The sequence below is a fragment of the Lissotriton helveticus genome, chromosome 10 (genome assembly GCF_964261635.1).
Source record: "Lissotriton helveticus chromosome 10, aLisHel1.1, whole genome shotgun sequence".
NCBI lineage: Eukaryota > Metazoa > Chordata > Amphibia > Caudata > Salamandridae > Lissotriton > Lissotriton helveticus.
Window position 1 is genome coordinate 963279561 of NC_136071.1, and position 27943 is coordinate 963307503.

The 27943-nt window shown below is 44.8% G+C and overlaps 1 protein-coding gene across 1 annotated transcript in view; it reads left to right on the plus strand.

The window, feature by feature from the left end:
• The window catches only part of CDK14 (cyclin dependent kinase 14), a 2636151-nt gene that overhangs the window by 1048190 nt on the left and 1560018 nt on the right, over positions 1-27943 (plus strand). Inside the window, exon 6 of the mRNA XM_078663634.1 lies at positions 2942-3036. Coding sequence (XP_078519760.1) covers positions 2942-3036 — 95 coding nt within the window. The remainder of the gene's footprint in view (positions 1-2941; positions 3037-27943) is intronic.

The window sequence follows — 27943 nt, forward strand, 5'->3', positions numbered from 1 at the left end:
GTGATCTGTTTTTTGTGGCTTTCTGTGGTCCGGTTTGGGCTTTGCCCTCTCCGGTTCCGTGGTTGGGCAGGGTTTTCTGGCTCCTGCTTCTCCCATTTTTGGGTGGTTTGGGGCGGCGCTGTGGCTCTGTGCAATTTTTTTGAGGGGGGTGCGCCTTTATTGGCTGATGCTTTTTTCGGTCCTTGGGGCACCGGTGGCCGCCTCCTCTGCTGTCCTGGCTTGCAGGGTCATTTTGGCAGCTGGTGGGGTGTCGTGGCAGCCTCTTGTTCCTGCCTGGGCCCCCTGGATGTTTCCAGTGTGCTGTTCCCCTTTCCTCTTCCTTCTGTGGGCAGTTTTGGCCTGGATGTGGTTGGCGGCTGGTTTCCGCTGTGCTGCTTGTCCCTCTAGCTTTGCTCCGAGCTTGGGTTGTCCGGTGTGCACCTGTCCTATGGCTGGTGGGTTGCGGTGGTTCTCCCTGGTGGGGTATTTACCTTTTGCCTCTGGGGCGTTCTTGCCTGCTTTCTTTTTGTGCGTTGCGTTCCTGCGCATCCCCATTTGTGTCTTCTGCAGTGTTTGGGGTTCGCTGTTCTGTCTCGGCCTTTCCTGTACCTGCTGTTAGGGCTCAGGGCTGTTTGCTGTGGGGCCTGGGTGTGGATTGCCCTGGTGGCTGTTCCTCTGTTTGCCTTATTCCAGGGGCCTGGTTCGGTGGGTTGGGAGTCCGGTTTTGCTGTGGTCTCCTGCCTTTCCTCTTCCTTTGGTTCCTCTGTTGTTGGAGTTGGTGGTGGTCTGGATTCTAAGGCTCTGTGGCCCAGTGGTTTCCTTTTCTCCGGGGGCCTTCTCGGGCATTCCTGGGTATGCGTCTTGCTCTTGGTGGCTGGCGATGCCTTGGTATCTCGGCTATGGACGCCTCTGCTGTGCGTTTGTTTTTTGGGGGCCTGCCTGGTCTCCTTGGCCTCTGCATTGACTGTTGGTTAGGGGCTTGGTGTGCTAGTGCGCATGTGGTTCCCTATTCTGTTTATTTGCCTTTGGTGCTCCGGCTGGCCTTTCGGCGTTGCAATCCCGTTGCTGGGGTCTGTTGGTTGGTCTGGTCTCCTGGTTCTTTGTAGGGTGGACCTTCCCTCAATGGATGTGTCCTTCTTGGGGCTTTCCCTCCTGTTTGGCGGGCTCTCTGGTGTTCCCCTTTTTCTTTCCTCTCTGGGGGGTTGCACTTTCTGGCTCTGCTGGTTTTTTGTCCTGTTGTGTAGGCTTGCTGGCTTCTAGGGTCCTCGGCTCCTTGTTTTCGTGGTTCTTCTTTCTTGCCCGTTTTTGGGGTCTGGGCTTGCCTCTGGGATGCAGTCGGCTGTGTTGCGTCTGGCTTATCGTTACTGTTTGTTTGCCCTTCTTTGGTGCGTTTTGTTCCGCTTTTCTGGGATTGTGCTCGGACAATTGACCTGTTTTTTCTTTTGCTTGGTATGTCTCATTCCGTAATGGAGATAAACGAGAGGGACATGGAGGTAATGGTTATATTACTTAACAGTAATCACATTACTCCTAGTCCTACTCTCCCTTATCTCCATTACGGGCCACCCTCCCTCCCAGTGGCCCTGCCAACTGTATCTACTGTGGCTTGGTACGTACAGGTATTGTCGAGGGGGCGGTGCCTTTTTTATTTTGGTAGGGAGTGTGTCTACGAGGCGCAGAGGCCTCATTGTATAATGGAGGTAAGCGAGAGTAGGACTAGGAGTAATGTGTTTACCGGTAAGTAATATAACCATTTCAACAGTGCTTAAGTCGAGCCGGTGGTTCTTGGTGGGCCCACAGCATTTATTTTTGGAAGCCAGCACTTCAAGAGGAAGAGAGGAATATAAAGCAAAACAGAAAGAGAAAGACAGAGAAAACATCACAAAGGGAGAAAGAATGATATCAGAGGGCGATGAGTATCTGGTAGTGGATTTAGGAGGCCTGAGTTGGATTTCAGACTAAACAGCCTTGGTATTAGGCAGTGGACTCATGTTTTACAAATTAAGCACTATACAAAGTAACTATTTGGGCATTCAAGAACCATTCGTCATCCATGATCTACAGTTTCCTGAGAATTTCACTTAAACCAAACTCATGCCTGCTCTGGGCGCAGAGCTTTAGTGAAAGGCAGACAGGTTATTTAAAGCAGCTCATCCATGTTGCTCTGCAGACAGGTTATTTAAAGCAGCTCATCCATGTTGCTCTGCAGGTGGAAACGCGGCCTGCATTTTAAAGGGGCAGAGATCCCCCAGGGTGACTGCACTGGCCTATATTGAAATGCATTGGTGGGGGGCGGCACAAGATTCACCCTCCACACGCTCTCCCAAACAAGTGCCATCCTTGGAAACACATTGATGACTGTGCACTAAGTCTATGTAATTCACAGTCGGTACTCCTCCTGACAGCCTCTTTGTCTTTGCTCCTCCTCTATTATATGGCGCAGGTGCAGGAGAAAAGTGTTCCCTCATTTGTTTTGGATTTTGTCCTTATGCAAATGAGAGAATGCCCCCTTGATATTATGCCAGCTCTATATATGGACTGGCATGAACTGTATTACAGAAGGTAATGCACGAGTGTCTACAGCTTCTTCTGTCAAAGGAAAGTGTTCAAGTGCTTCAAAAAGCGGCTGCCCACACCCTTTTTGTCTCAGCAGAACTTTAAGTAATACGGGTCCTTGTATAAGAAGCGCATGCAGAGTGGACAATAACACCAACCAGTCCACTTATTAAGGGTGGGTAGAGGAAAGAGTTCCATGTATGAAATACATCTTTTACAAGAAATCCATCATACAGTTCTATAAAAATATGGTCTACAATTGTCCTAACCTCAGCCTATATAAATAGAGTGTTCTGCACATTTCTAATCCTAACATTCTGAATGCTTGATAGTCTGCCTGAATGTTTTGTGATTTTTAGCCTTTCTTGTAGTTATGTATAGCTGATGTATTTGCTTTGTTTTTCAGCTTCACTCTTGAAAGGACTGAAGCATGCCAACATAGTACTACTTCATGATATCATTCACACCAAGGAGACCCTAACACTTGTTTTTGAATATGTGGTAAGGAAAGCTTTCAAAGAATACCTCAAACTTGTAATGTTGATTATGATCATTATAAACGTAATGGTGTACTGTATACTGCATGGTAGTGTCAGGAAACTTGACCCCTTTAAAAGTGGCAAAATGCTTAAGTGGACATCCTGCACTTCCAGCTTTGAGATGTTTCACTTTTAATTTCCATGCTTTTTAAAAGTGCAGAATCCAAAACATATATAATAATGTTATCATCATTGGGACTCGAATGCAAAATATACAGGGCGTCACTACTAAGTAATTTTATGATAAATTAATTCAATCTGTGCTTCATATTATGTGTTGTTATTGTGTTTTGGATACCATACATCATACATATGGAAATGGCTATATCAGAGCATGAGTGTACAGTTCAGATGATGGGTCTTAAGTTATGGAAGTAAACCCCATTCAAAACCTGAGATTCAGGTGCTTTTACAAAAGTGTTTGCAGTGAATAACTAACCATGCGCCACAGACAGAGCACACATTGGAAATATAGAGAGGTGGTTTAGCTGCAACTAAATGTTTCCCTGCAGGTTCCTCCGAGTCATTTGTGAGGGAGGGGTACAAGTGCTAGTGCAGTGTTGACTGTATCCAGGAGCCCAAATGTGACTGGTGTTTGCTGTGGCTGCAAAGGCACTGAGAATGTGGTCCCTGATACTCTTTCCTTCACTCTGCAGAGGTACCCCTGTCCCACCTTTAGATGTAGTAAAGGATCCCTCTGTCATAATTTACAGAAGGGTTGCAGGAACCCTACGGGCCTCATTCTAAAGCAGGCGCTAAGGGGGTTCTCTTTGTTCAACATCCTATGGGTATCATAGTTATTTTGTCTCCAGGGTCTTGGCACACCTGTCTGTATTATAGAGAAAGGTACATGGGCAAAGAGATTCCTTCATTTTCATGGGCCATATGCCATTGCTCATGAGGGAACACTTACTTTATACTGAGTGGGCACTAACTTTACAGCCCTGAAAAGGGTAATGCAGATGGGCCCAAACAAATGTTTGAAGCCTCTTATTTAATCAAATTTTTCCCCAGGAGCATAATATGATCAAAAACTCTTGCTGTACCCTTGCAGAAGGAACAGCAGTATGCCCTCTGAAAGTCTTTGTTGAAATGCTGGACTTTGGTACCTCCATAAATTGGTCTATTATTAGTCATAATTAAATATTTGTGGCAGCTATTATATTTTCACAGTAGGTGTAAAATAAGCCCCGAGTAATTAGACGGACTAACTTATGCACATTCTGCAGTCAGCCCTTTGTTGCAGCTGACAGACCAGAGTATACAGCATTGTAGTAGAAAAGCAGAGCCATATCCTCTGTCCTGAAACAGTGAATACATTGACAGGTTGGGTGCATTGGTCATTTGTAAGTTTTCTAGTGGTCAGATACATGCCCAGATTGAGGGTGAAAAGCACTGGGACAGGTATTCCATCAAGGTCACATACCAAGCAAAATGTTTTATGGAAGTTTAGAAAAGGCATTGGGGTGAACTCTGTATTGAAAGAGTTAAGACCCAAGAAAGTATGCATCCATGTACTTGAAAAACGCAAGCATAGAGCAGGTATGAAGTATGTTGCTTTTTGGCACTCGTGTTAATTAGATAGATACATATAGATAGAGCATACATGCAGATGTGCAGAGTAAAACATGCTATTTATTATCATTATTGAGTGTGGGACATGACACCCCTTCCACCATACCATGGCCATGCTGTGGCACTAGGCTTTATACAGTGGGGCTGGATTCTCATAAAGAGTGAGGCACAGAACTCTGTGGGATGCCAATCTCTGTGCCCAACCCTGCTGCTCACAACCTAAAGCTAGATGCAGTGGGGGCTGGCCACCTGTGAGGGGCTGGATGCAGCTGTATTTTAGATGTGGTATATGATCAAAATAAATCCCAGAAAATATCAACGTTAAATTGAAATTATGGATGCGTTTGCTCAGAACAATTGAACATAGCAGTACCCCCGGTACTCATTACAAAAGTGAGGTTATGGTTACAAATTAAAATCCAAAAAACAATTGAATTGGCAAGTTATTGTAATTACGGTCTACACATCAATAACTCGCACAATAGCCATGTAAAACATAACTTGCACACCAAATACAATGCTTGAGACCTCCCAATATTTACCCAAATAAATGCATCATCTAAAACCCAATGTAATGAAGCGGAAACATATACTAAAGCCAAAACATTTGAGTTGTCTCTGTCAAGATTGAAAGAGTAACATGATATATAATCTCTTCTGTTAGAAGATTTACTGCATTTGTAATTGTATCTGTTTCATTAAGGATGAGGTTGTGAACGTTTGATTTGTTGTGCCAATTATGGTTTGCATGGCTGTTGCACATGTTATTGAATGTAATCCTAACTAAGACTTGCACATTTCAGTGGTGTTTCTTGTTTTAATAATTTCGCATAATTCAGGATTCAGAATTAATTTGCAGGATATTTCGCTTCCCTAAAAGAAAGAAAAAGATAAACATCTCATTTCTTATTTCATTCAGTGCTGGTAACCACCTCTGTGGGCCTATGCATGATACAAACAATTACTAATGATTTCTCCCCAGTGTGTGAAAATAAACATTGTGAATGCAGAACCTTGTCAAAAAAAGTTATTCTGTCCCACATTGTACTTTATTTTCTTTCTTTATATAGGTCCTGTTAAACGAACTCTATTTTGTCAATGTACTACCAATGGAACAGACATTTTAGAGTGCATGTTTATTTCTTTCAATGTTCTATACATTTAAAATTAGATTTTCTAGTAATACATTTTATTGCATACAACACATTTGAAAGATTGTCCACAACTAAAAACTTTATAGTCTTAAACAATGAATACTAAATGGATGTTTCTCCAATGTTCTAAATATTTCTAAAGAGTACTAAAATCAATTAATAGATCATGTAATATCAAAAATACATAATGAATAACATGCAAAACGTGGTTCTATATTGCCATCGGCGGGTTTAGATGACCTTTACAAACCATACGTCCTACGGCCTCGTGGATTGTAAATGTCACCAGAACCCCTTGATGATACTACATGCTCATAATACAGAATATATGTTAAGAATACATTTACCACACTGAGGTGGAATAATAAAGAGGTTGATTATCCAGGATTCTGTTCCTCATTACAGAAAGTGGTGCCATCGAGCACAAATCTAAACTTCTGCTACTGGCAAACTGCCAATATACCAACGTTCTCATTCCAGCACTAGATTTTAGCCAACACCGACCTTCCAATCTTAACATTCGAATGTCCCACTCACCTTTCCCACTACAATACCAACATAACAATAGCAAATTAATAGAGAATACATGCCCATCGTTGAAGATACAAAATACCAGTATATAAATATACAATAAACTGTAACATAGCTAAACTAGCATGCCAACATGGGGATATATGACATCTTCTTCTTCCTTTTTTTTTTAATCCAATTCATTTAATCATAAACACCTTAAGATGACCTGGCAATTTCCTCTCCCTTACACTCCGACCTACTGGTACTTTCTGATCACTTTAAACTCCACCACCTGCCACCTCATAATCCCAAAACATCTCACTCGCCCTAGAGTCCGATTCAACCCTTGAGCACGCATTCTCGCCATCAAATACCTACTTACACCACACTTCTGACCACTTTGTGTGTTAACACCCTTACATAAACTCACATGGCATACATTCTGACCCTTCAATCTTCAAATTTGACAGCACCTCCCAACACATTCACAATCCTCAACGAGGTGTTCCCTTCTCCTCTAAGCCAGGCTTCCTCACACGCAGATACTGATCAGCGAAATAACAGGCATCTTCTTACCCACATTAACTCCATTCTTAACCTGCTTTTGATACCCTTCCACTTTTCTATTCAGCTGGAGATCAATCTCTGACCTCCCCTTTACTTCTTTCTTATTCCTCAACCACCATGGTACAAATGTTACACTTTACACTTCAAACGACGTTCTGCCCATTATAGAATGTGGCCAAATCCTGTATGACAGCAACATACTTCAAAGAGCTTTTTTCCACGATATCCCAGATATAAGTTGCGATTGTACCGCCTATTTGATGACTCTATTGAAATGCTCAACCTGGCCATTTTTTTCTTTGGGATGATATAAAGACACTCTCACATGATTGATGCATAACATTTCCAAAAATGACTGCATCTTACTCAACGTAAGCTGCACTCAATTGTTCTCAATTGTCAGAAACTAACGTCTGTGGTACACCTTCTCTGGAAAAAACAATCTCCAACAAATTAAGAACCACCTCTGTGGTAACTCACCAACCACACATACTTCTGGCCACTAAAAATAAAAATCGATGAGGACAATAGTATATGCCTGCTTGGATGGTAAATTAGTAAAAGAACTCATGAAATCAATTGCTAATCAATTGCTAATTCTACCGTTTGCAAAGGCACCACCACAGTTTTAATCTCTTTATCACTTGACTTGCACACATTGCACCCCCTCACCCAGCGATCCACCATACCATCCAGATCTGGCCACCCAATATGCTCTTTACTACAAATGTATCTCTTCTCAATACAATTCCATTATACATAGATATTTCCTCCTTCTCGTTTCAAAATGTGCAATATTTACCTTGCAATTGACGTTCAAATGGCCATCCTTTTACAATAAATTATTTTATAGCCAACAGCACCACATCCTTTTCCATCTTCTCTATCCATTTCACCTCTGATAATTCCAAACCTTCCACTTCCAGTCTCCTGCCACACATCACATCTGCATATGTGTATGCTACATTACATCTACTCTGATCCATTTCATGTCTTTTACACGATTCCACTGGTAACTGTGACAGCCCATCAGCAACACAATTATTCTTGCCTGGAACATGTACAGTATCATGATGGCAAATTTGCAACTTTGAAGCCAATCAAGATAACCATGGTATTAGGTTTTTCCCACCTCCTGGCATTAAAATATTTAGCAGCGGTTTATGGTCTGTACACATTATAAATGTTATTCCCCACACATACATACCGAAATGTCCTCCATGTTGCAGCAAGTAATTATTGTTCTATCACACAATAATTCATTTGCGCTTGTGTCAGGGTATGAGATGCATTGGCAACCAGCCATTTATCGCCATCCTTCTTTTTTGATAGTACAGCTCACACTCCATAACCACTAGTATTCACTGATACCTTACAATCTACCTGCATCACAAATGACTTCAAATGTGGTGCATTTGCTACCTCGCTCTTGATTGCTATGAACTCCTCATTGTGTTCCTGACCCCAACAAAATGTTGCTTTTGTTTTGCTAATAATGCTTTTAAATTCTCCACCTTGAAGGCATAATTCTCCACAAAACAAGAATATACTTCTTTCAGTCCCAAATAAGACATCAACTGTTCTTTACATTTGGGATCTGGAGCACTAAGAATGGCTTCAACTTGACTGTTTTTAGGGCATATACCTTTCTCAGATATAACATGACCCAGGTATTCCACTTACTGTTTTACAAAATCACATTTCTCTTCCTTCACAGTTGTACCACTTTGAATCAGAGCATGTAAACATTTCCTTATGTTCCCATCATGGGCATCTTTGTCCTTCCTAAGTATCAAAATGTCATCCTGAAATACCTTTGCACCGGTTATACCCCATAAAATCATAGACCTCTCCCTCTGGAAGGCAGCAGAAGTGCATGCCAACCCAAATGGCATTCTTTTATACTAAAACCTGCCCTCGGTGTTATAAATGCTATGTGTTGCCTAGAATCATGATCCAACTGTATTTGGTGATAGGCGCTGGCAAGATTGATTGTAGTAAACACTGTAGCCTCACTAATGGACTACACTTGTTCCTGCTAATTGGGTAAAGGAAATGCATCTACCCAAATGCCTTGTTAAGGCATCTTAAGTCCACACTCAATCTTAAATTTCCATTGGATTTCAAAGATATTACAACTGGAGATACCCAGTCTAAACTTTCGATAGGTATAATAATGTCTTTATCGCATAAATCGTGCAATTTGCTCTTCAATTTTGTTTTGTAGTTCAATGGGACGTTTCTCAATTTCTGCCTTCTATCCTCAATTTCTGCCTTCTAGTCACAGCATTCTCACACAGAATTATTTTATGTTCAAATCCTTTCATCTTTCTTAATTGATTCCCAAACACATTCATAGTTCTTCTTTCAACTCAGAATATACCATGTCCTTTGTTAACTCACAACATACACAGGCAGATAAGCACAAGGGTCCGTTTTTATCCCTTTTCAGCCATGAACACTTCACCAAAACACTTCCTACCAGCAAATTCTAATTCAGCTTGCATTACCCCCACCATCAGAATCCTATGGCCAGAATAACTACCATATTTTATGTTGGTATTCTCCAACTTCCTACCCTGCCACAGCTGCCTGAACAATTTTTTGCTCATTTGCTCATTATGATGTACCATGCATATGAGTCCACCATGGCTTCCACCTGAACCCCATCAATATTCAACAAACAACTGGGCAATCATACACCCTTCTTCTCACCCTCCCGTTTCTGAATACTCAACACCACAGCCTGCTTGCTATACTCCTCTTCTATTGTATCTACAGCAACATAATTAACTTGAATCCCAATGTTTTACACACTAAACCAAAATGCCCTTTACTGCATACTTTACTTATAGCTGGACACATTTTAGAATTGGGTTAATGATTGCTGGATCTGCACTTGTAGCAAGACAACACCTTAGCATTACTATTCTGTTCATTCTTGTTGTTAGGTCCACTTACACAGGTCACATCCCAATTTTTTTTCTTCTTTTACTATTTTTCTCACCTCCAACCACACATACAATTCCATCACTCTTGTTCTCCTTCCTAACTGTGTACACTGTTCAGTTACCTCAGTGCTTCTAGCAACTTCAACTGCTGCCTTTAAAGATAATTTCCTGGATGACCATAGTTTCTCCTGAATATTCTTGGATTTGGGTTTCATCAATAATTGATCCCATAATACTTGATCATACGTCATTCAAATGCCCACATCACAGCTAACCCCCTTAAAGCAGCCATGTATTGATCAATTGTTTCATCTTTTTTCTGTTCTCTTAAATAAAATGTATATTGTTCACTTAACACATTAATCTTCCTGCTGTACCTTTCCTGCCGTTGCTTGACTACACACTGGTAAACATTTTCATCACTCACATTTTCCAAAGGCGGTACATTCTTAAATTCTCTCAATCCTATAGCCCCTAATCTATGCTTAAGCAAGGACAAATGTATTTCAAGAATACATTCACCATCTTCTGGTATCCCAACATATGCTTCAAATAAATCAACTAGCACCTCCCATTGAATGGGCAGTTCTCCCTGCTTCACAAAAAAAAATATGGTGGTGGTTGAATGCTAGCCATGCCCACTAAAGTACACTATTAATGCTTCAAAATACTGTCACGCAAAACCACCACAAAGATAATAATATATACTTAATTTCCACCAAGGTGGAAAAATAAAGTTTTAACCTGTAGAGTATGCAACTAATTAACCAGGAAAGGTATGCCAATCACCAAACTCAGCACACATCTGGTTAGAGTACAGAGGTGTGGTATAAGGTGTTCCAATCACTGATCGGTTCAGTACACAGTAAAGGCAATATATATATATATATATTTCTAATTTGTATGAGCCAAAACTGTAAAAGCAAATGCTGGGATCTAATACCAATGCACCCTATATACAACTGTATGTAACTAACAACTTGGCGTTTATATATCCAGAATAGATGTACCAATCCCCAATAACTGTGCTCAATAAGTCAAAGTACAAAGTGTGGTATAAGGTGTGCTAATCACTGATAACTTAGTACACAACTGGTTAAAGTTCACTGGAGAGATAAAGAGTGTGTCAATCACTGATTGTCTCAACAAACTGTAGTGAAATAGTAATAATCAGATTCAATGATGCCGACTGTTGGAACCTGGGATGTCAGGTCACCTAGGGTAGCCTGGCCTAGGGGTAAGACAAGCAATTCTAGAGGCACAAGTGTGAAGGTTGCAGACCACCCAGCAGTAAATCCACACAATAACACTTAAAAAGGACACTACACCAATTTGTTATGAAATAAGTACTGGTTTATAAAAATAATATCTTTGCACTTTTACTTTCAGAGTTCACAACTAATTACACTTCAGTTTGTTTGGGATATAGCAAGAATACTTTTAAACTACTGAGCAATTAATCACCTAGGTTCAACAGTACATTACTTTAGTCATGAAATCAGTGATAACACTTTCAGATTGGCTTACTTAAATCAATAATCAACAACAATAGTGCATCCACTCAGACTCCAGAATTTGATTAGAAATTGTCACTATACAGTGTACTATACTTGTCTCCCACAAGCTACTCTCCTCATCACGTGACACTGTTGGAGAAACGAGCAATGACTAAGCTAGGTTAGTTCCCTACAGGTTTGAGCATCGCTTTCAACAAAGAGCAGTAGTTTTCTTGTAGAAGAGTCTATACTCCTCCAGCAAAGGGGACTCCTCACTGCTGACAACTGTAAAGGTGCTATTCCAAGCAGAGCAACGTTTCATATAGGCCCCTCAGGCAATAACCAAGGCGCTCCACCCTCTGGAAGGGACTCTTTATTCCCCTACTTGTGAAGTCTTGCTCCCCTGCCCTCGTGTAACTCTCCTTACTTGTGATCAGGTTCTTGTGGTGCCAGTGAGTGGGGGTATCCGCTTGACAGGGAACAGGGGGGGCCAAGCGCTGAGAAGGCTCAGCAGCCTCCCGGGGCACCTCTCTCCTCTCTCCCGCTCGCGCCGGCTCCTCTGGTAGCGCTCGAGCGGGGAAAAGAGATCTCTGTTTACTGCAGGCTGCCGGGTTCCTCCGTCCCCCCTCCCGCTCGCGCCAGCTCCTTCGTGAGGCGCTCGAGCGGGGGAAGACGATACCACACGCCTAAGCCTCTGCTCTGCTCTCGGCGCCTTCCCGCCTGGTCCCGCCTCCGCCTTCCTGTTGAGAAGCGGCGCGACCGGTCAGCGGCTTCAACTGGAGTCTGCTCGGTTCGGCTTCCTCCGGCTCCGCCCCCAAACACCGGATCACTCACTCCTATGCCGGGTTAGCGCTGACAGGACACAGCGCCGGAAACGATCCTTCACTCCAGCGCCCACTGCTACCACAGGCACACAGGCGGCCTGATCACGCCGCCAGCGCCCCACAAAGCGCCTCGAGGAGGGCACGCTCCCAGCCCTACGTCAGTCACAGGGAGTTCACTTGAGCAAAGGCAGCCCAGGTACAGGGAAAAGGGGGGAATAACCTGTAATGCGTGGCGATAGACTCCTCACCAGCTCACAATCCCTCCAACCCCTGTAATAATATCCTGGGGATCACTTTCCTTTAGTTCCTTTACTGGGCAGAGGACTGCGCTCCGCAGCGCCGCAGTCTCCTTCTCCTGAAGACTTCCCCTGTATGATTTGGACAAGGGGCAAGCTAGGCGCCCAGGGTCTCCAGTAACCCTCAACAGCGGGGTCAGGACAAGTAACCCAAAGGGGGATAGTGTGGTGGACCAGTAAGGCAGCTTCCCAGTCCAGGAGGTCAACCCTATGTCTAGCCTCTTCCCACCCTTAGTTACAGCCTGTCCTCCAGCTGACTCTCTCAGGTAGACAAAATGGCTGCCCCGCATTCCGCCTTATATAGGCTGTCCCTCAGTGGTCCAGAATGGACCAGAAGGTTCTGGAACGCCCTATACTAGTCTATGGGCAAGTTCTGGGTGTGGCAGTTAGGGCAGTTGGAAGCCACCATTTTGTGGTTCCAACTTTTCCTGTCAGAACAGGCCTCTGGGCCCGAGGTGAAAAACTATGAGGGGGGGAAAGAACACCTATCCCCTTGACCAACACCTAGAAAAAGCTAGTGGACACAAAAATTATTAAGGGTATGAGGGGCAGAAAGGGGACAAAATAAATAATAAATTGGAGGGACTACGCAAAAAAACCAGACAGGTCTAACACCGACCATAAGCAAATATGATGCCAGCTTGGCCCAGCAATTTGCCCAGTACCTGTTGTCCAGCTGATTAGTTGCTCTCACTCTGCACTATACATGGGTCACGGTGAACAAAGGAAAAATAACCATACTTGAATGCCAGATCAGCTTGGACTTCAAAGATGGCGGCCTCCATCACTGGCGTAATGATGTTACCCTTATCCCCTAAGAACGCTTATTTTTTCTGCTAAAGCAAAATCTGCTCTGGCTACTCTAGCAGCATCCAGAGTGCGACTATGCAGGTGCACTCAACATAGAGGTATGGCTCCAGCACTACGCATGCACACTATCCACCAGTGCACTGAATTGAGCCTGATATCACCAATTCCCCGAGTCTAGTAGACTCCTCTAGCTGACTTCTAGCCTCCTTCTCCGGCATTAGTAGACCATCCAGCACCTGTAACTCAGCATCTGCATCTCTGCATCTGTCAATAGCTGATCACAATCCAGGACTCTGCCCCAGCTCCTCAATCACCAAATTGCGTCTTACGCCGACACCGCTCTTCAACATCCCGCCGCCATTGTTAAGAATAGATTCACAACAAGAGGCAGAAATAAAAAAGAGGTTTATTACCAAGTATTCCATTCCTCATTAAAAAGAACGGTGCCATTGAGCACCAACTTAAACAGCTGCTACTGGCAAAGTGCCAATACCAACGATTTCATTCCAACACTAGATTTTAGCCCACACCAACCTTTCAATCCAAACATTCTAATGTCCCACAGTATATGTATTCTTTCTCTCTCGTGCTCTCTCTCTGTCTCTCTCTGTAGAGAAATGATGTTGCTCATTGTGCTGTTTCTTTTTCCAATTATATTTTACAACATGCGACAAATTAGATTAAAAGTAAATACCATTTACATATATGCTCTTACATTAGTCGGTTTTTCGTGGGCACAAACCTACTCATGTAGCACAAGCTCCATCCTCAGGTAATCCCTTTGGTTTATTTTACGGTATTCCTGTTGTCTAGATAGCCACTTGGACAGTTGAAGCCTTCTCCCAGCCTTGACTGATGTCTTGCCATTAGCCGACACTTGCAGGATTGCTTCTCAGACATGCATACTTCCACCTCTGCTCCAGATCTTCTGCTTGTGCCGGACTGCAGCACCCCTCACAGACCCCTGGAACATTCCAGTAAGTTCATGCAGGATATGTCACATGATATGGGAGGCTTGGACACAGAGCCATATTAGAACCTGAGAGTGGTTCCACTAGATATGTTGAAAGGGTTTACTTTCATCTTCATTCTGAAATGAAGACCTACAGAATCAAGTTTGCTATGTAGTGGTATGTTGCTGCAGTACCTGAGTACATAGCTCATGAAGACCAGAGAAAGCTTATTGTCTGATCTTTTCATTTTTGAAATTCTTCATTTAATGTCTAGGGATATAATGTCTTTGCATGTGTACTTGTCCTCTGGAAAATGTGCGCATTCTGGCTATAAGGTGTTTCTGAGTAATGCAGCAGGTGTTTTATCTGATGTGGGCTGGCAAAGGTAGTCAGCAATAGTCATTTATGGAAAGAATTGTCCTACTTCTTTAGTACTGTGATGAGTCGAGCTGTAATATAAAGCAGGATTCCTAAGTAGAATTTACTACCTTGATCCTTCTGAGGATGTCAGTAGCATTGCATTGCTTTCAGGGCCATGAAATGCTTTTGGTCATTAAGTCCCACTGTTGACCCCTTCCTGTATTAGCACCCCCTACTCTAACTCTTGGAAGTAGATTAGGAAGAGAGTAACCATCAGCATAGCCCCTGCTTTTGCAGAGCTCTCAAATTCCCACAGTGAACAGCGTGCCCAAATTTTTCTTGAATTCCGGAATTTGTAGTCCTAATTTTATAAGAGGAGCAACAGGACTACAATTTCCAGAATGCATGAACACATCATCTGCACTAGTTGAGCTTCTGATGCATGGATCTGGGAACATTGAGTGCTCTGTTCTCAAAAGAAGACCACTTCCACCTTGGAGTTGAAGCGAAATATTATATCCCTGAAAATAACTCTCTCAGAAGCTGGGAGCCACACAGGTAGAGAGCAATGACTGCTCAAAGTGCTACGTTTAGCATTTGTAGTTGAAGTGCCATGCATGGCATTGAGATTGGTCCAATACCCCTGCACTCCCGCACCAACTACAGGATTATAGTTCAGTGCTGCAGCCCAGGAAGGAGACATGCAAGGTGCAGGAAGCAGGTTGTAGGCTGGCTGCACAGTGTCCACAGAGGTTGTTGCTGATGCCAGACTATACACAGCGGTTGTGGTAAGGCTTTACAAGGCATTTGTATTTACGACTGCCCGTCTGGCTCCTATTATCTCCTGTGTCTGTGACCAACTTGAGGGAGGTTTGGTTGAGTGAGTGCTGTTCCATGATAGCAGAGCTGTTGTACCGTGTGAGCCCTATTAGTTGTTACAAAAGTGATTCCAGTTTTCCCATCCTGTCTAAATCTACCTAGCATGTCAGCTGCAGCTGGACTTCTTGTGTGCTGCTGCAGCTGTCGGGGTGCTTGGAATTACGGACAAGCTGCAAATTCACTGAGGACTGTAATCTGGGTGAGCTCTTACACCCAGTTGGGTTTATGCAAGGCAATAATTGGATAGCGATTGAGTAGTTATCAGCTGGGAAATAGTTTTAAGTGAACAAAGGAGTTCTGGGGTCAGGAAGACAGTTAAAGTCAACAAGGAAGAAACTGGCCCCAAATATTCTTAAACATCACCGCCCATACGAACTAGAGCTTATTGTGCTAAAAACCGAGAGTATATTATGGATACGCAGCAGACAACCGATGCAAAATAGAGACTTCTTCTCTCTCTGGTAAAAGTACTTCCTGTTCTATACCCCTAATATCTAACACAGCTAACAGCCATTCTTAATTATTTTTGGAAATACCAATGTTGCCTCAAAATGCTTTAAACTACTGAAATATCTGCCTCCGTGAAGCAATGGAGCCCTTTATAAATAGTTGTGTACTTGAACATTTAAAAAGTGACACTGAGACTGCGTGCTGGAACTAAAACATGTCTGGCAACCATGTTGAAGGATCGCATTCTCCATGTGAAAGTAACTGAGGTATTTTTTATTTGTTTATTGACAGGCTTGCAACATGTATACATATACAAACCACAAGGCAGGGGTACGATAATATTATCCTCGCATATGTCTATGCCAGCCAAGTTTTGCGTTTAACAATAAGAATATCAAGAACAACTGAACCCCCCCATCCCACGTGGCACCAGAAAACAAATATATATCATACAAGTGTTGATGAAGTATATAAAGGAGATACCATGTGAGCACATATGAGTGGTGTCCGTAAGAAACAGTTCCAGGTCCAACAAGTCTTGTCCCAACCTAGGGAAAAAGATATCCTGTCCGGGAGTAAAAAAATCACTCAACTGGGTGGCTCAATAAGTACAAAGTTAGTGGAGCCCAGAAATCTTTAGGTCGTGAGGCCTCTGGTAACTCCTCTGCGTACGCCTCCAGTTGTTCCCTACAATATGTTAAATCTTTGATCCATTTCTTTACAGTGGGCGTGGATTTTGCGCCCCAACATTGTGCCACTTTTTATACTAAATAGAAGTGGTATAAAGGAAATAATACTAAACACTTTTCAGAGTAGAGGACATTTAACCCTCTCAGCAATACTCATTATTCATAGCGAATATATCAAAATATAAAAGACAAACATGAAACGAAGAACAGTAACCCAAAAAAATAATTATTCACATAAGTGTCCCCCCTATGCTTCTAGGTGAACCACTTAGAGGTAGTCAGAAAAGTGAAACACTCAATGGCTATTACACTGGTTAGCCTAACTCTAGTGTAACACAGCACAGTTGCAAAAAATCACTGTCAATCCAATGACTCCTCCAAAAGAGAGTCCACGTGACCATGTTTCAGCCTTTTCTTTTCAATCCTCTTCAGGACAGGGGTTTATACAATAATTTTTGAGTCGGAGAAAGCGAGAGACAATTCTCTAGCGCCCCGGATGCAGTACCTCTCTCTCGATCAATGCATACACCCGCTACATGTATTCCTTCAAGTAGTCTCCATCATCAGTAACCAGGTCCACAAGATATTGATGAGCAATTTGGGAGATGAAAAACTCAGCAGGCAATCTCTCGCTGTGTTGGCGTCTCTGCGTCTGCTCGAGTATGCCAGAGACGCTCTATCTGACTCAAAAGGTATTGTATAAACCGTGGTCACGTCAACACTCTTTTGGAAGAGTCATTGGATTGACAGTGATTTTTTGGAACTGTGTTGTGTTACTGTTCTTCGTTTCATGTTTGTCTTTTCTTGTAATGTAAAATATATTGTATAGGACAAAATTTCGTTGACGGCTATCCGATCAGCCAGTGATAGCAGTAACCTAGACCACCGTTCCGCCTTATCTGAGATCATAGTATGTGGAGAATACCAATTCAGGATCGCTATGCGCCAGATTCCTAGGCACTTCACCGGATCCCGGGTCCAAATCAGAGGAAAGTCAAGGTCAACCTCACTCGTACCTCACTCCTACCAGCTGTCAGCGGAAACACCGTCTACTTAGCCCAGCTGATCCCTAACCCAGAATAGCCTTCAAATTTTACGTACTCGCGAAGTAGTTCAGGCAGGTAGGTTGCCCACTTAAAGTAGCATGTCATTCACATATATAACGAGACAAACAAGGGTCGCTGCTTGAAACGCAACGCAGCTGATGCAGTTTGCAGGCCAGGAGCTCCAATGCAAGCGTGAATAGCATTGGCGATAGGGGGCAGCACTGCTGTGTACCTCTGCTGATTGGGAAGGCTGAAGACACCCAGCCATTAACACGCACTCTAGCAACGGGCTCAGTATACAATACCCTAATCCACCGCAGAAAAAACGGCGTAAGCCCCATTCTGGTTAAAACAATTAACATATAGTCCCACTGAGGGAACTCAAATGCCTTGGCTGCATCCAGCAGCACTGCCACCGCCTAGAAGTTGGGTTCAAAGTAATGCAAAGTGGCAAAAGTCGTGCTTAAGTTGTGAGTAGCAGACCAAGCAGGTACAAATCCTGATTGGTCAGGGAGAACCAAGAAGGGAACCAGCGGCTGCAGCCGGATAGCAATCATCTTCGCTAGGATCTTGGCATCAATATTAATAATAGACATAGGCTGGTAAGAGTCGCAGCGATTTAAATCCTTGTCAGGTTTTAAAAGTATAACAAGGAGGGCCTCCTTCAAGGATGGGGGGAGATGCCCAGCATCATATGCCTCCGCATAAATGTCTAGGAGCCTTGGCGCCAAATCATCAATATAAGTTTTTATAAAATTTGCTGGGAAGTCCATCTAGACCGACGGCCTTGCATGTGGGGAGGGACATAATAGCAAGTTTCACATCCTCTACATCAAATGGTTGTGTGAGATATTCTCTATGTCCCGGAGCCAGCCAGCCGAGCGCCACGTCATCCAGGTAGGAGTGCATGTCCGCTTCAGAAACTCATGACCTACACTTGTAAAGCCTGGAGTAGAACCTAAGGATAGCCTCGCTAATCTCAGGAGTAGTGTAGTGGGCCCCGTCATCATCTAACATTTCAGTAATGTATTCTTGACTCTCTGGAGCTGCGAGTTACTGTGCCAGCAAGCGGCCAGGCCTACCCCCTCCACATAATACCGTGCGATGGATCGTCTGGACTTGTGTACCATTTCTTGATCCACAGTATCATTGTGTTCCGTCAAAAGTTTTTGTATCTCAGACAATGGGTCTGTCTCCTTATGCTCTCTCAAGAATAGAAATCTCAGCTGCCAATCTATGAATGCGGCATCGAAGATCACGCAGCACACCAGCCTGAGGCCCCATTCATACTACCCTGATAGTCGCTTTGAATGCCTCCCGTAAGACGCCAGTGCTGTCCACTGAGCCAGCATTCTCACAAAAAAATTCCGAATAGCTTCTCCAACAGTGTGCTTAAAGACAGAGTTAGTCAATGAAATGGGTTGCAACCGCCATGCAAAGGGGGGTCTCTCACAGGTAGGTATCCGGAGTTCCATAAGTACCGGGGAGTGATCCGAGAGTGTATGAGCCTTATGGTTAATCCCGACTACCTACGTACAAGCAGCCTCGGTGGCAAGTCACAGATCCAGACGTGTACATGAACCATGCACATAAGAGACAAACGTACTCTCACGCGCCCCTGGGTGCCTCAAGCGCCATACATCAAGCATCTCTGCAGTCTCCAACAAACCCAGCAGCACCTCTGCAGCTTTCTTGGATCATACTATTCCCTGTCCCATGCGATCCAGCATGGGATCTAAACACAAATTAAAATCATCTCCCAAAATAATCTCCACTGTAGGAAACCCAGAAATACAGCGCCAAACATCCACAAAGAAGGCTGGGTCATCCACGTTAGGGCCATACATTTTTACCAGGAGAACACTCACACTGCTCAGCTGGCCATGCACCAAAGCCACTCGTCCCTGTTCATCCATGTCAGTACTTATAACAGTAAAGGGAACCCCGTGTTTAACCAGAATCATCACACCACAAGAATAGGACGCCACTTTCACGCCAGCCCACCTTCCACCCACAGACTTCTCAGAATGTTTAGTGAGACGCGTCTCTTGCAGAAAAGCTATTTGCACAATTCATCCTATCCAGATTGGCCAATACAGACCTAATGTTTTGTGGAGTGTTACGGCCACATACATTCTATGTTAGGAACTTTACATTACCACCCATTCAGTGAAAAAATCAAGCCAGATTCACTAGATGGAGGATACCGGAATATGTGGTCACATCCATGCAGAAAATGATAAATACATCGACATTGAAGATAACAAGTTCCAGTTAGCTCAGTAGAAACCCTCCCATCCCCCACCCACTTCAGCGTCCCTAACTCGCCAAAGCCATCCCAGCCTAAGCCCCCCAAACAAACAACAATCTCAGATGGGGTGCTCCCATGCGGGGACGTCAGAGCGCGTCTAGCGTCCTAGCTAGTAGGAGGTGGCTGAGCATGCATAGTAGCTATGCCTATCACATTATAATATTGAGTACCACAACCCCGGGGAGAAAAAAGGTGTGTAGAGAGAGTGAGAACAAGTATACCATCCTGTGGATAAAAATGTAATTGTTAGAACAACTTCACAAGATAGAAACTGTCCCTAATGCCACAGTGTAAGAAGCAGAAAACACAGGCAACCCATCACTCACTGTTCTTCATTGTCCGACAGCCCCTGGGATCCACGCTGCGCTCGCTTCAGATGTTTAGCATGTTCCAGAGCAGCCTTAGGGTTAGTAAAATGTTTTGAGTGTCCTTCAGGAACAATACGTAGACGAGCAGGGTATAGCATAGCGTAGGGAACTCCTATGGAATGCAAAAACTTTTTCACAGCTCCAAACTCTCTCCTTGCTGTCAGTACCGCCACTGTAAAATCAGGAAAGAACAATAGGGAGTTGTCTTGGTGCACAATGTTACCCTTATCATGGGACATACGTAAAATGACATCTCGGTCCCTGTTTTCAAACAAACGTGCTATAATTGGGCAAGGTGGAGCACCTGGAACCGGGCGCGCAGCCAGAGATCAGTGTTCCCGTTCAATGACAAACATGGGGGATAGCTGTTCAGAACCACATATCTCCTTGATTAAGTTCTCTATGAAGAGCTCCATCCTGCCAACATTCGTGGATTCCGGAAGGCCCGTAATCCAGATGTTGTTGCGCCGGGAGCGGGCCTTCAAATCCTCATTCTTCGCCAGGATAAGAGATAGGACCTTTTCCATATTCAGCGTTTTTCCAGTAACTTCACCCAGGCCATCCTCAGTCACCGACACCCACCGTTCTACTTCCCCCATACGAGCATTTTGCTTTTCAAGCTGTGAGGACATGTAATCCAAGCTGTGGTTCATGGCAGCCATCGTTCCCTAAGTGGACTGCAGGATGCGCTGCATGGCCAACAGCGTTGTTTCAAGGGTTGGGGGCCCTGTAGACGGGGCGTCAGCCTCAGAATCCGAGCAGCCCTCTGCGAAGACTTAGAGGATTTGTGCACCTCAAAAGTGAGGCGAGGCTGGGTTTTGACAGTCATCCCATGATAGTAGCAGGAATAGTGCATAGGACAGTAGACTCTCCGTACAAATAGGGAAATCCACGCAGGACAAGGGTACCAAGGGTGCGCAGGTTGCCAGTAAGGGAGCACGCCAAGCCACTGTTCAGTAGATTAATACACTTTAGCTATGAGGCTGTGCCTCAACTATACGGGATTGCGGCAGCACCAGGTGTGGGGGACCCCACAGGCAGGAGGTGGGTCACAACTAATAAGGAAGAAGCACAATGACATTCATATCAGGGGCTAAGGACTCTGGGAATGTAAAGCGCTGTGAGAGGAAATCGTCAGCCAAATCCACAGGTTAGGGAGGAGTGGTCCAAGCAAGATTATCACCAGTTTCAGCCTATGCACAGTAGGCCCACCAACACCATCCGTCTCGTTTTATAATCAGGGAGTCTGCGGCAAACTCAAAGCAATGTCTCAAGCACACCCTCAACCGACCACAGTGCGTCAGGCTGCTCCGCCAGCTACAGTGAGCCGTGACTTCAGCCAGCTCCCCATGCTCCTCAGCAAGCAGCCTTTCTGTGCTCACCCGCGCCCAACTGCAGCTCGCGGGCCGCAGCCCAGACCCCCACCCGCGCCTCCTCCGCAGACACTGGCCAGGGGTCAGGCCGCCCCCCACACAGCACTGCAGGCGCCGAGCACTCTGGAATTCATGCAGTCTCCTCGCACAGCCCCGATCAGGCGAAGCGGGATCCATGGGCCGCAAAGCTTCAGAAGCGCTGCTTCGTTGTCTCCGTCCGCAGCAGGGGCGCAGTCCACGTCGCAGGGCAATGGCACAACATCTGGATCATTAGCGGCACCAGGCATGCACCACAATCAGGGTCAGGCTCAGAGGCAGCAAGTTAATCCAAGGAGTTTCAGCGGAGCCGCAACACGTCGATCTCAGGGCCGCGCGGGAGCCGCCATTTCATGAAGCGGCGGACTCGGGGTCGAAATACCATTCGGCGGCAGTCTCAGCAGTTGGAGCTCGGCTTCGAAAAAAGAGCTCCCACTCGTGCAGGATCCCCCAGAGGTAAGGGGTGCTCAGCGATTTGCTCAAAAGTAGTATGCAATAGGTGGATAATTGTCTCAGTCGGGCAGAGCCTCTCTAGAGAGCGGCCATCTCGCCGTGCGCTCAAGCCACGCCCCCAAAATAACAGAAGTCGGAAACAGGTTAGTGAGACTGAGTGCTGGAACCAATACATTTCATGTAGCCCTGCCAAAGGATCACAACCTCTCTGTGAGGGCAATAGAGTTCTGAAACAGGATATTTGGATCCATCTGTTCAAGACATTGAATTCCACTTTGAAAGGCCTTAAATTGCTATCAAATAAATTTGATAAACTAATCTCCTTATTAGAGTCCATCAACGGTCTAAGCTCAGAACAGATAGCACGAAGTATCACTACCGTTGACGGTGATGGCGCATCGTGCTATCCAGTCTGCGCTTCAAGCACCTAATGGGGTGTCGGTATTCGAGCAGTAGCGGCACCCCCCTCCCCTCAGCGTCTTGAGACCCTCACGGGTAAGTAGCGCGCTTTACAAGTACTCTGATTGATTGATTGATTGATATTAAGCTGTATTATTAATATTTGTCCTTTAATTATTGTTCTACCACAATATAGGTGCAATACGAGTGTTCCAATAATTTCTGGGAGAACTGATTCCCTCACACTTAAACTTCGATGTGATATTACTGCAAAGAAATACATAAACCCTGATGAAGTCCATTCAGAGGACAAAATGCACTGGCCGGGCTGTTTAACTGATATTTTGAAGAATAATAAAGAGAATTGTTTTGAGACTTCATACTATGGCTCCCATGTTAATTTGGTCTTGGAGAGAAGTATATTGGGATCAACACCATAGAATTATGTTTTCTTTGTGACTTTGAAAGGAGGAAAAAAAGAGAAGAAGCTCTATAATACAATTGTTGGACTCTTGAGGCACTCCCTTTTGTGTGCTTTTGTCTGGTCAATTGTATTTATCGTTGTTGAGTAGCTGACCATTAGTGGGTGAGTGCCTACAACTATTACCTTACAAGACTAGCATTTGTGCAGCCGTTTGTAGCTTTAACTACTGGGATTATTTGCCATTAGCACAGCAGCTAAAGGAAGACAAGGAGATAGTCCCTTTCGTCTGTACCAGGCTAGCGAAGTCCTGGTGTTATGAAATAACTCACTGTGCCTAGAAACAAGTGTCTGTGGTGCCCTGTGGCAACCACCAGCACAAACGATTTACAGTCCTTAATATGCCAAGCACCAAAGCTGCACCACACACTTAGCTCCAAAGCTGCACCACCCATGTTCTATTGATGGGAGTAACAGATAGGTATCAGGGAAAGACATAGTTTGTTTGAAGGAGAAGACCCAGCTAGAAAGAAAAGCAGAGATACGGTTACTGTAGTTACATGTGACTCATTTCGTTTTGCCTTACACAGCTATTCAGAATCACGCGCATTGCCCGCGGCCACTCCCCAAAAGAGACTTTGTGTCCGTTTCACATACTAATGTCTTATTTGTGTAGGAATTGCCTGAGCCATATCTGGCAGACAAATTAGCCCGGTGGTTTCCGAGCATGGCCCAAATCTTTTCGTAGAAGTCCACTGCTGAATGCAAAGTTGCCTCTTTTTTTTCCCCTACTCTGCACTTCTTGTCTCTTTCGCTCACTCGCGTACAATCTTTTTTCTTCCTTCTTTCGTTGGTACTGTTTTCCTATCTTTCTCTTCATCCTTTACCCTTCCTTATCCATTTTCTCCATCACTTTCTATTCCAGTGGGTCAAACGTCCGAGGATGAAATGTGCTCTGGTGCCCATCACTTGTATCCACCAGTACAAATTAACCACATCTCCGTTCTAGGCTAGCAGAGACCAAAGGCATATTATTGCTTTCCACCAAATTACATTACACATCTCTAAATCGGCTGTTTGCTGCCCACCAGATTTAGAGGCCTCTGGGTTGGAGGTGGAGTGACTTAAAGAAGTCCTACCCCTAATTGTATTTAGCAATACATAGACTCCTTTCTACTATACACAATGAAAGAGGTCCAGTGGACTCTCGCTTGTGCATGTTGAACCCTTCTATCAGGTTGTTGGCCAATTGTTATGTAGCAGTGACTTGTCCTGCTAATCCAGTTTCTTGGCGGGGGAATAGACTATATTATAATAAGTACGCCTCTCTTTCAGTAATTGTAAAATAAATTTACATAACACTTTATTGCAAAAGCTGCATTCCATTGGCTGAATATATACATAACGCATGTGTGTTTTCTATATGTTGGTTGGGTAGTTCTACGAGTTCGGAGTGCATTGAACCAATGTCAGGTTAACAAGCCATTATACTCAAGAGGTACTAAGTAATTTAGTTGTGGTCATTCCGTGGGTGAGTTATTAATTAAAGAACATCTCCGTATGACCTTGAGCCAGGATCAAAAATAAAGGTGTCGCCATTCAGGAAAAATAACAAAAAATAATCGTGAAATAATATTCTTGACAGATGGGCCAGAAAAAGAAATTAAAGGATGGATCTGTTCCCAGAAAACGATGGAAGAGTAACAAAGTTATGTTATGCAGCCAGGCTGTCAAAGGGTCTGCACTCAATTTTGTTTAGGTCCTTGTGTTTCACCCGATGCTCTGGACACGCTCACTAGTACTTGTATTCCAAACATAGGCATTCTCAGAAAAGCTTTGGAACGCAGCATTTGTCACGGCATTGTACACAGTTCATAAATCAGGAATTTGGGCAGCAAAGCGGTGGCTATAGAAGCAGCGTGTTTGCTTCCATTCAAACTGAACCCTCCCGCCCCACCCCCACCGCGCTCATTTTAAGCTCCAGCTGTAGCTGTTAATTACAATTTCAATTTGCATTTTATTTTCGATTTTTTGGTGGTTTTTTTTGTGTATAAATCGAGTCCCTTCAGATGACAATAACCGTAGGGCGTGATTAATCAATTTACGTTTTTGCAGGCAAATATAACGCATTTGTGCAAACTGTACCTACAGCTGAGCTTTGAAGTTCTGGCCTGCGAATTATCCAGAAGGCTTCCTGCTTTCTGTTTGTAGCTTGGCAGGCATTTCCTGTCCTAATCAACGTCATTGTAAAGTATATGGTCGCAATGATGTGCAGACTACTAGTTGAGGGTTCATAAGTATTTATTTAACCAAGTTACACAGGCGAGTGAAAGGAGCGCCGGCCGGCAACTCCCGGTTGTTCTCTTGTCCGGCGCGCAATGCCGGATGCGCGCGCATCGCGCCAACATGGCCGCTGCACGTCACATCTACATGACGTGCATAAACTAGAGCGCACGCTACATATCTCCCCTTTTTCCAAACTTTGGTGAGTCACTTACAGTTCAGTGTTCATCTCAAAATCTCGAAATCTGGAAGGTCTTACCACCTGCCTTCCACTCCTTGTAACCTTGACCGGGCTCTCCATAGTCTCTTGGCTCTGCATCTCCTGGCCTTCTGTTCCTTCGCTCACAGCTCCACCTTCATTCATGCTTCTCTCCACCCTGTCCATTTCTATTCCTTGACTTCCGCTCTCTTCATCTTCTTCATTTTCCATCTCGGTTCTTACTCCATCTCGCTGCTCACTGGCACCTTGTCTCCTCTCCACGTTCGAATCCTCCGTGTCTTCCCATTCTGTTCCATGTTGCTCCCAGCCCAAAACTTTGTTGCACCTGGCCATGCGGTCCTGGGACCACACATTCCCATCACTCAGCAGGGCCGCTCGATCATACACTTCCACGACTTGCATCGGCTTGCTGTACTTGCTGTCTCCTTTCTTCTGTAGAGTGGCTAACTTTACTCTCACCCACTCTCCTTCTTCCAGGCCTGTCCTTTTAACGTTCCTCCGTTTATTGTAATGATTGCTGTAAATTGTCTGTGCTCTTTCCAGGTTGGCCCGTACCACTGCAGGGGACCATTCGCTGGTGACGACCTTTTCCTTCCAGATCCTGTTGTCATGGGTGAATGGTTCACGCCCCCTCAATATTTGGAATGGACTGTACCCCGTGTTTGTGGGGGTTATTCGGTAGGCCCACACCATGTTCTCTAGCGCTTTCTCCCAGTTCTGTTCACTTGATATGGCCGCTTGTATGGCTCCCATCACTACCCTGTTAAAGCGCTCCACTAGGCCGTTTCCAGCCGGATGGTAGATTGCTGTGTGTTTGACAGTGATGCCATTTCTTTGCATGAACTTGTTCCACTTTTCTGACGTGAACTGGGGCCCATTGTCAGTCAAGATCGCTTTGGGTATTCCTTCCCTTGTGAAGGTCTCTGACAGGAACTTTATGATGTTCTCTGTGTCCATGGACTCGTCCACTCTCAACTCCGGCCATTTTGAATATCTATCCATGAGTACACACACGTATTTCTGTGTGCCTTGGTCATCTAAGACAGGTCCCAAAATGTCTACAGATAGTTCTTCCCATGGGTTTGAAGGAGGGTCAAACTTCCCTATCGCTTGCCTCAATGGGGTTTTAAGGTCTTGTCTGCCCGTTGGCATTGTGGACATTCCCTGACATGCCTTTCAGCCCTTAAGTCCATGCCTGGCCACCAGTAGTTTTGTTTTGCTCTTGCCTTGAGTTTTCCTATGCCCAGGTGTCCCTCATATAGCAGGTCCAACAGTTTTGAGGTGAGGTTTCTTGGGGGGATCACCTTGTCTCCTCTGTAAATGAATACCCCCTTGTCTCCTACCGACAGTTCCTCCCGCACTTCATAGAATGGCCTGAGGTTCGCCCTCACGTTTCTTTTATCTGGCCATCCTTGTACAATGTGCACCTTTACTTCCTTCATGTCGGCGTCCTCCTCGTATGCCTCTGTCCATTCTTGTAGGCTGATCATTTTCTCTTGGTCTTCTACGAGAGCTACCAACTCCCCACTGCCTGCAGGGTCTTCCTCTCCAGGCTCCATGGCGGCTGCCCTACTTAGGTAATCCGCTACTCGGTTCCGGTTCCCAGGAATATACTCCACGTCATACCTGAACTCGAGTAATTTTAGGGACATTTTTGATATCCTAGGCGTGGCACTGGCGTGTCCGCTCGATGTTAGCACCTTCACCAGTGGCTTGTGATCTGTTTTGAGTCGGAACCGTGTTCCCCACAGAAATTGCCGGAATCTCGTTGTGGCCCATACCACCGCCAGCATCTCTTTCTCAATCACGCTGTATTTCCTCTCTGTATCCGTCAATGCTCTTGATGCAAAACTGATTGTCTCCATTTCCCCTCTTCCTCTGTCTTGCATGAGGACAGCGCCTAGGCCCTTGTCACTGGCATCGGTCGTCAGTACGGTGGCGCCTTGTGGGTCGTAACCTTTGAGAGGAACAGCTCCAGTGACATCCTTTTTGATAGTCTCGAATTCTGCTTGGGCTTCCGGTGTCCACCGGAACACAGTGCTTTCCCTGGTCAGCAGCCTCATGTTGTGGGTCTTAGAGGCGAAGTGTACCACAAACTTGCTGTAGTACTCCGCCATCCCCAAGAACGACCTGACCTCTTCTTTGTTCCTGGGGGGCGGTGCATCCGCGATGGCCTTTACGTTTTCAGACTTGGGTGTAACTCCTTGCTGACCAATCTCATGTCCTAGGTACGTTACCGATTGTAGGCCCAACCGGCACTTAGTCCACTCCGCTGTAAGGCCTTTGTTCTCCAGCGTTTGTAACACTTTCCCCAGTTTCTGATCGTGATCTTGCCTGTCTCGTCCCATCACCAGGATGTCGTCCTGGAAATACTGGACATCCTTGCAGTCTCTGAATAGCTGGTGCATCATTTTCTGGAAGACTGCAGCCGCCGAGGCCAGC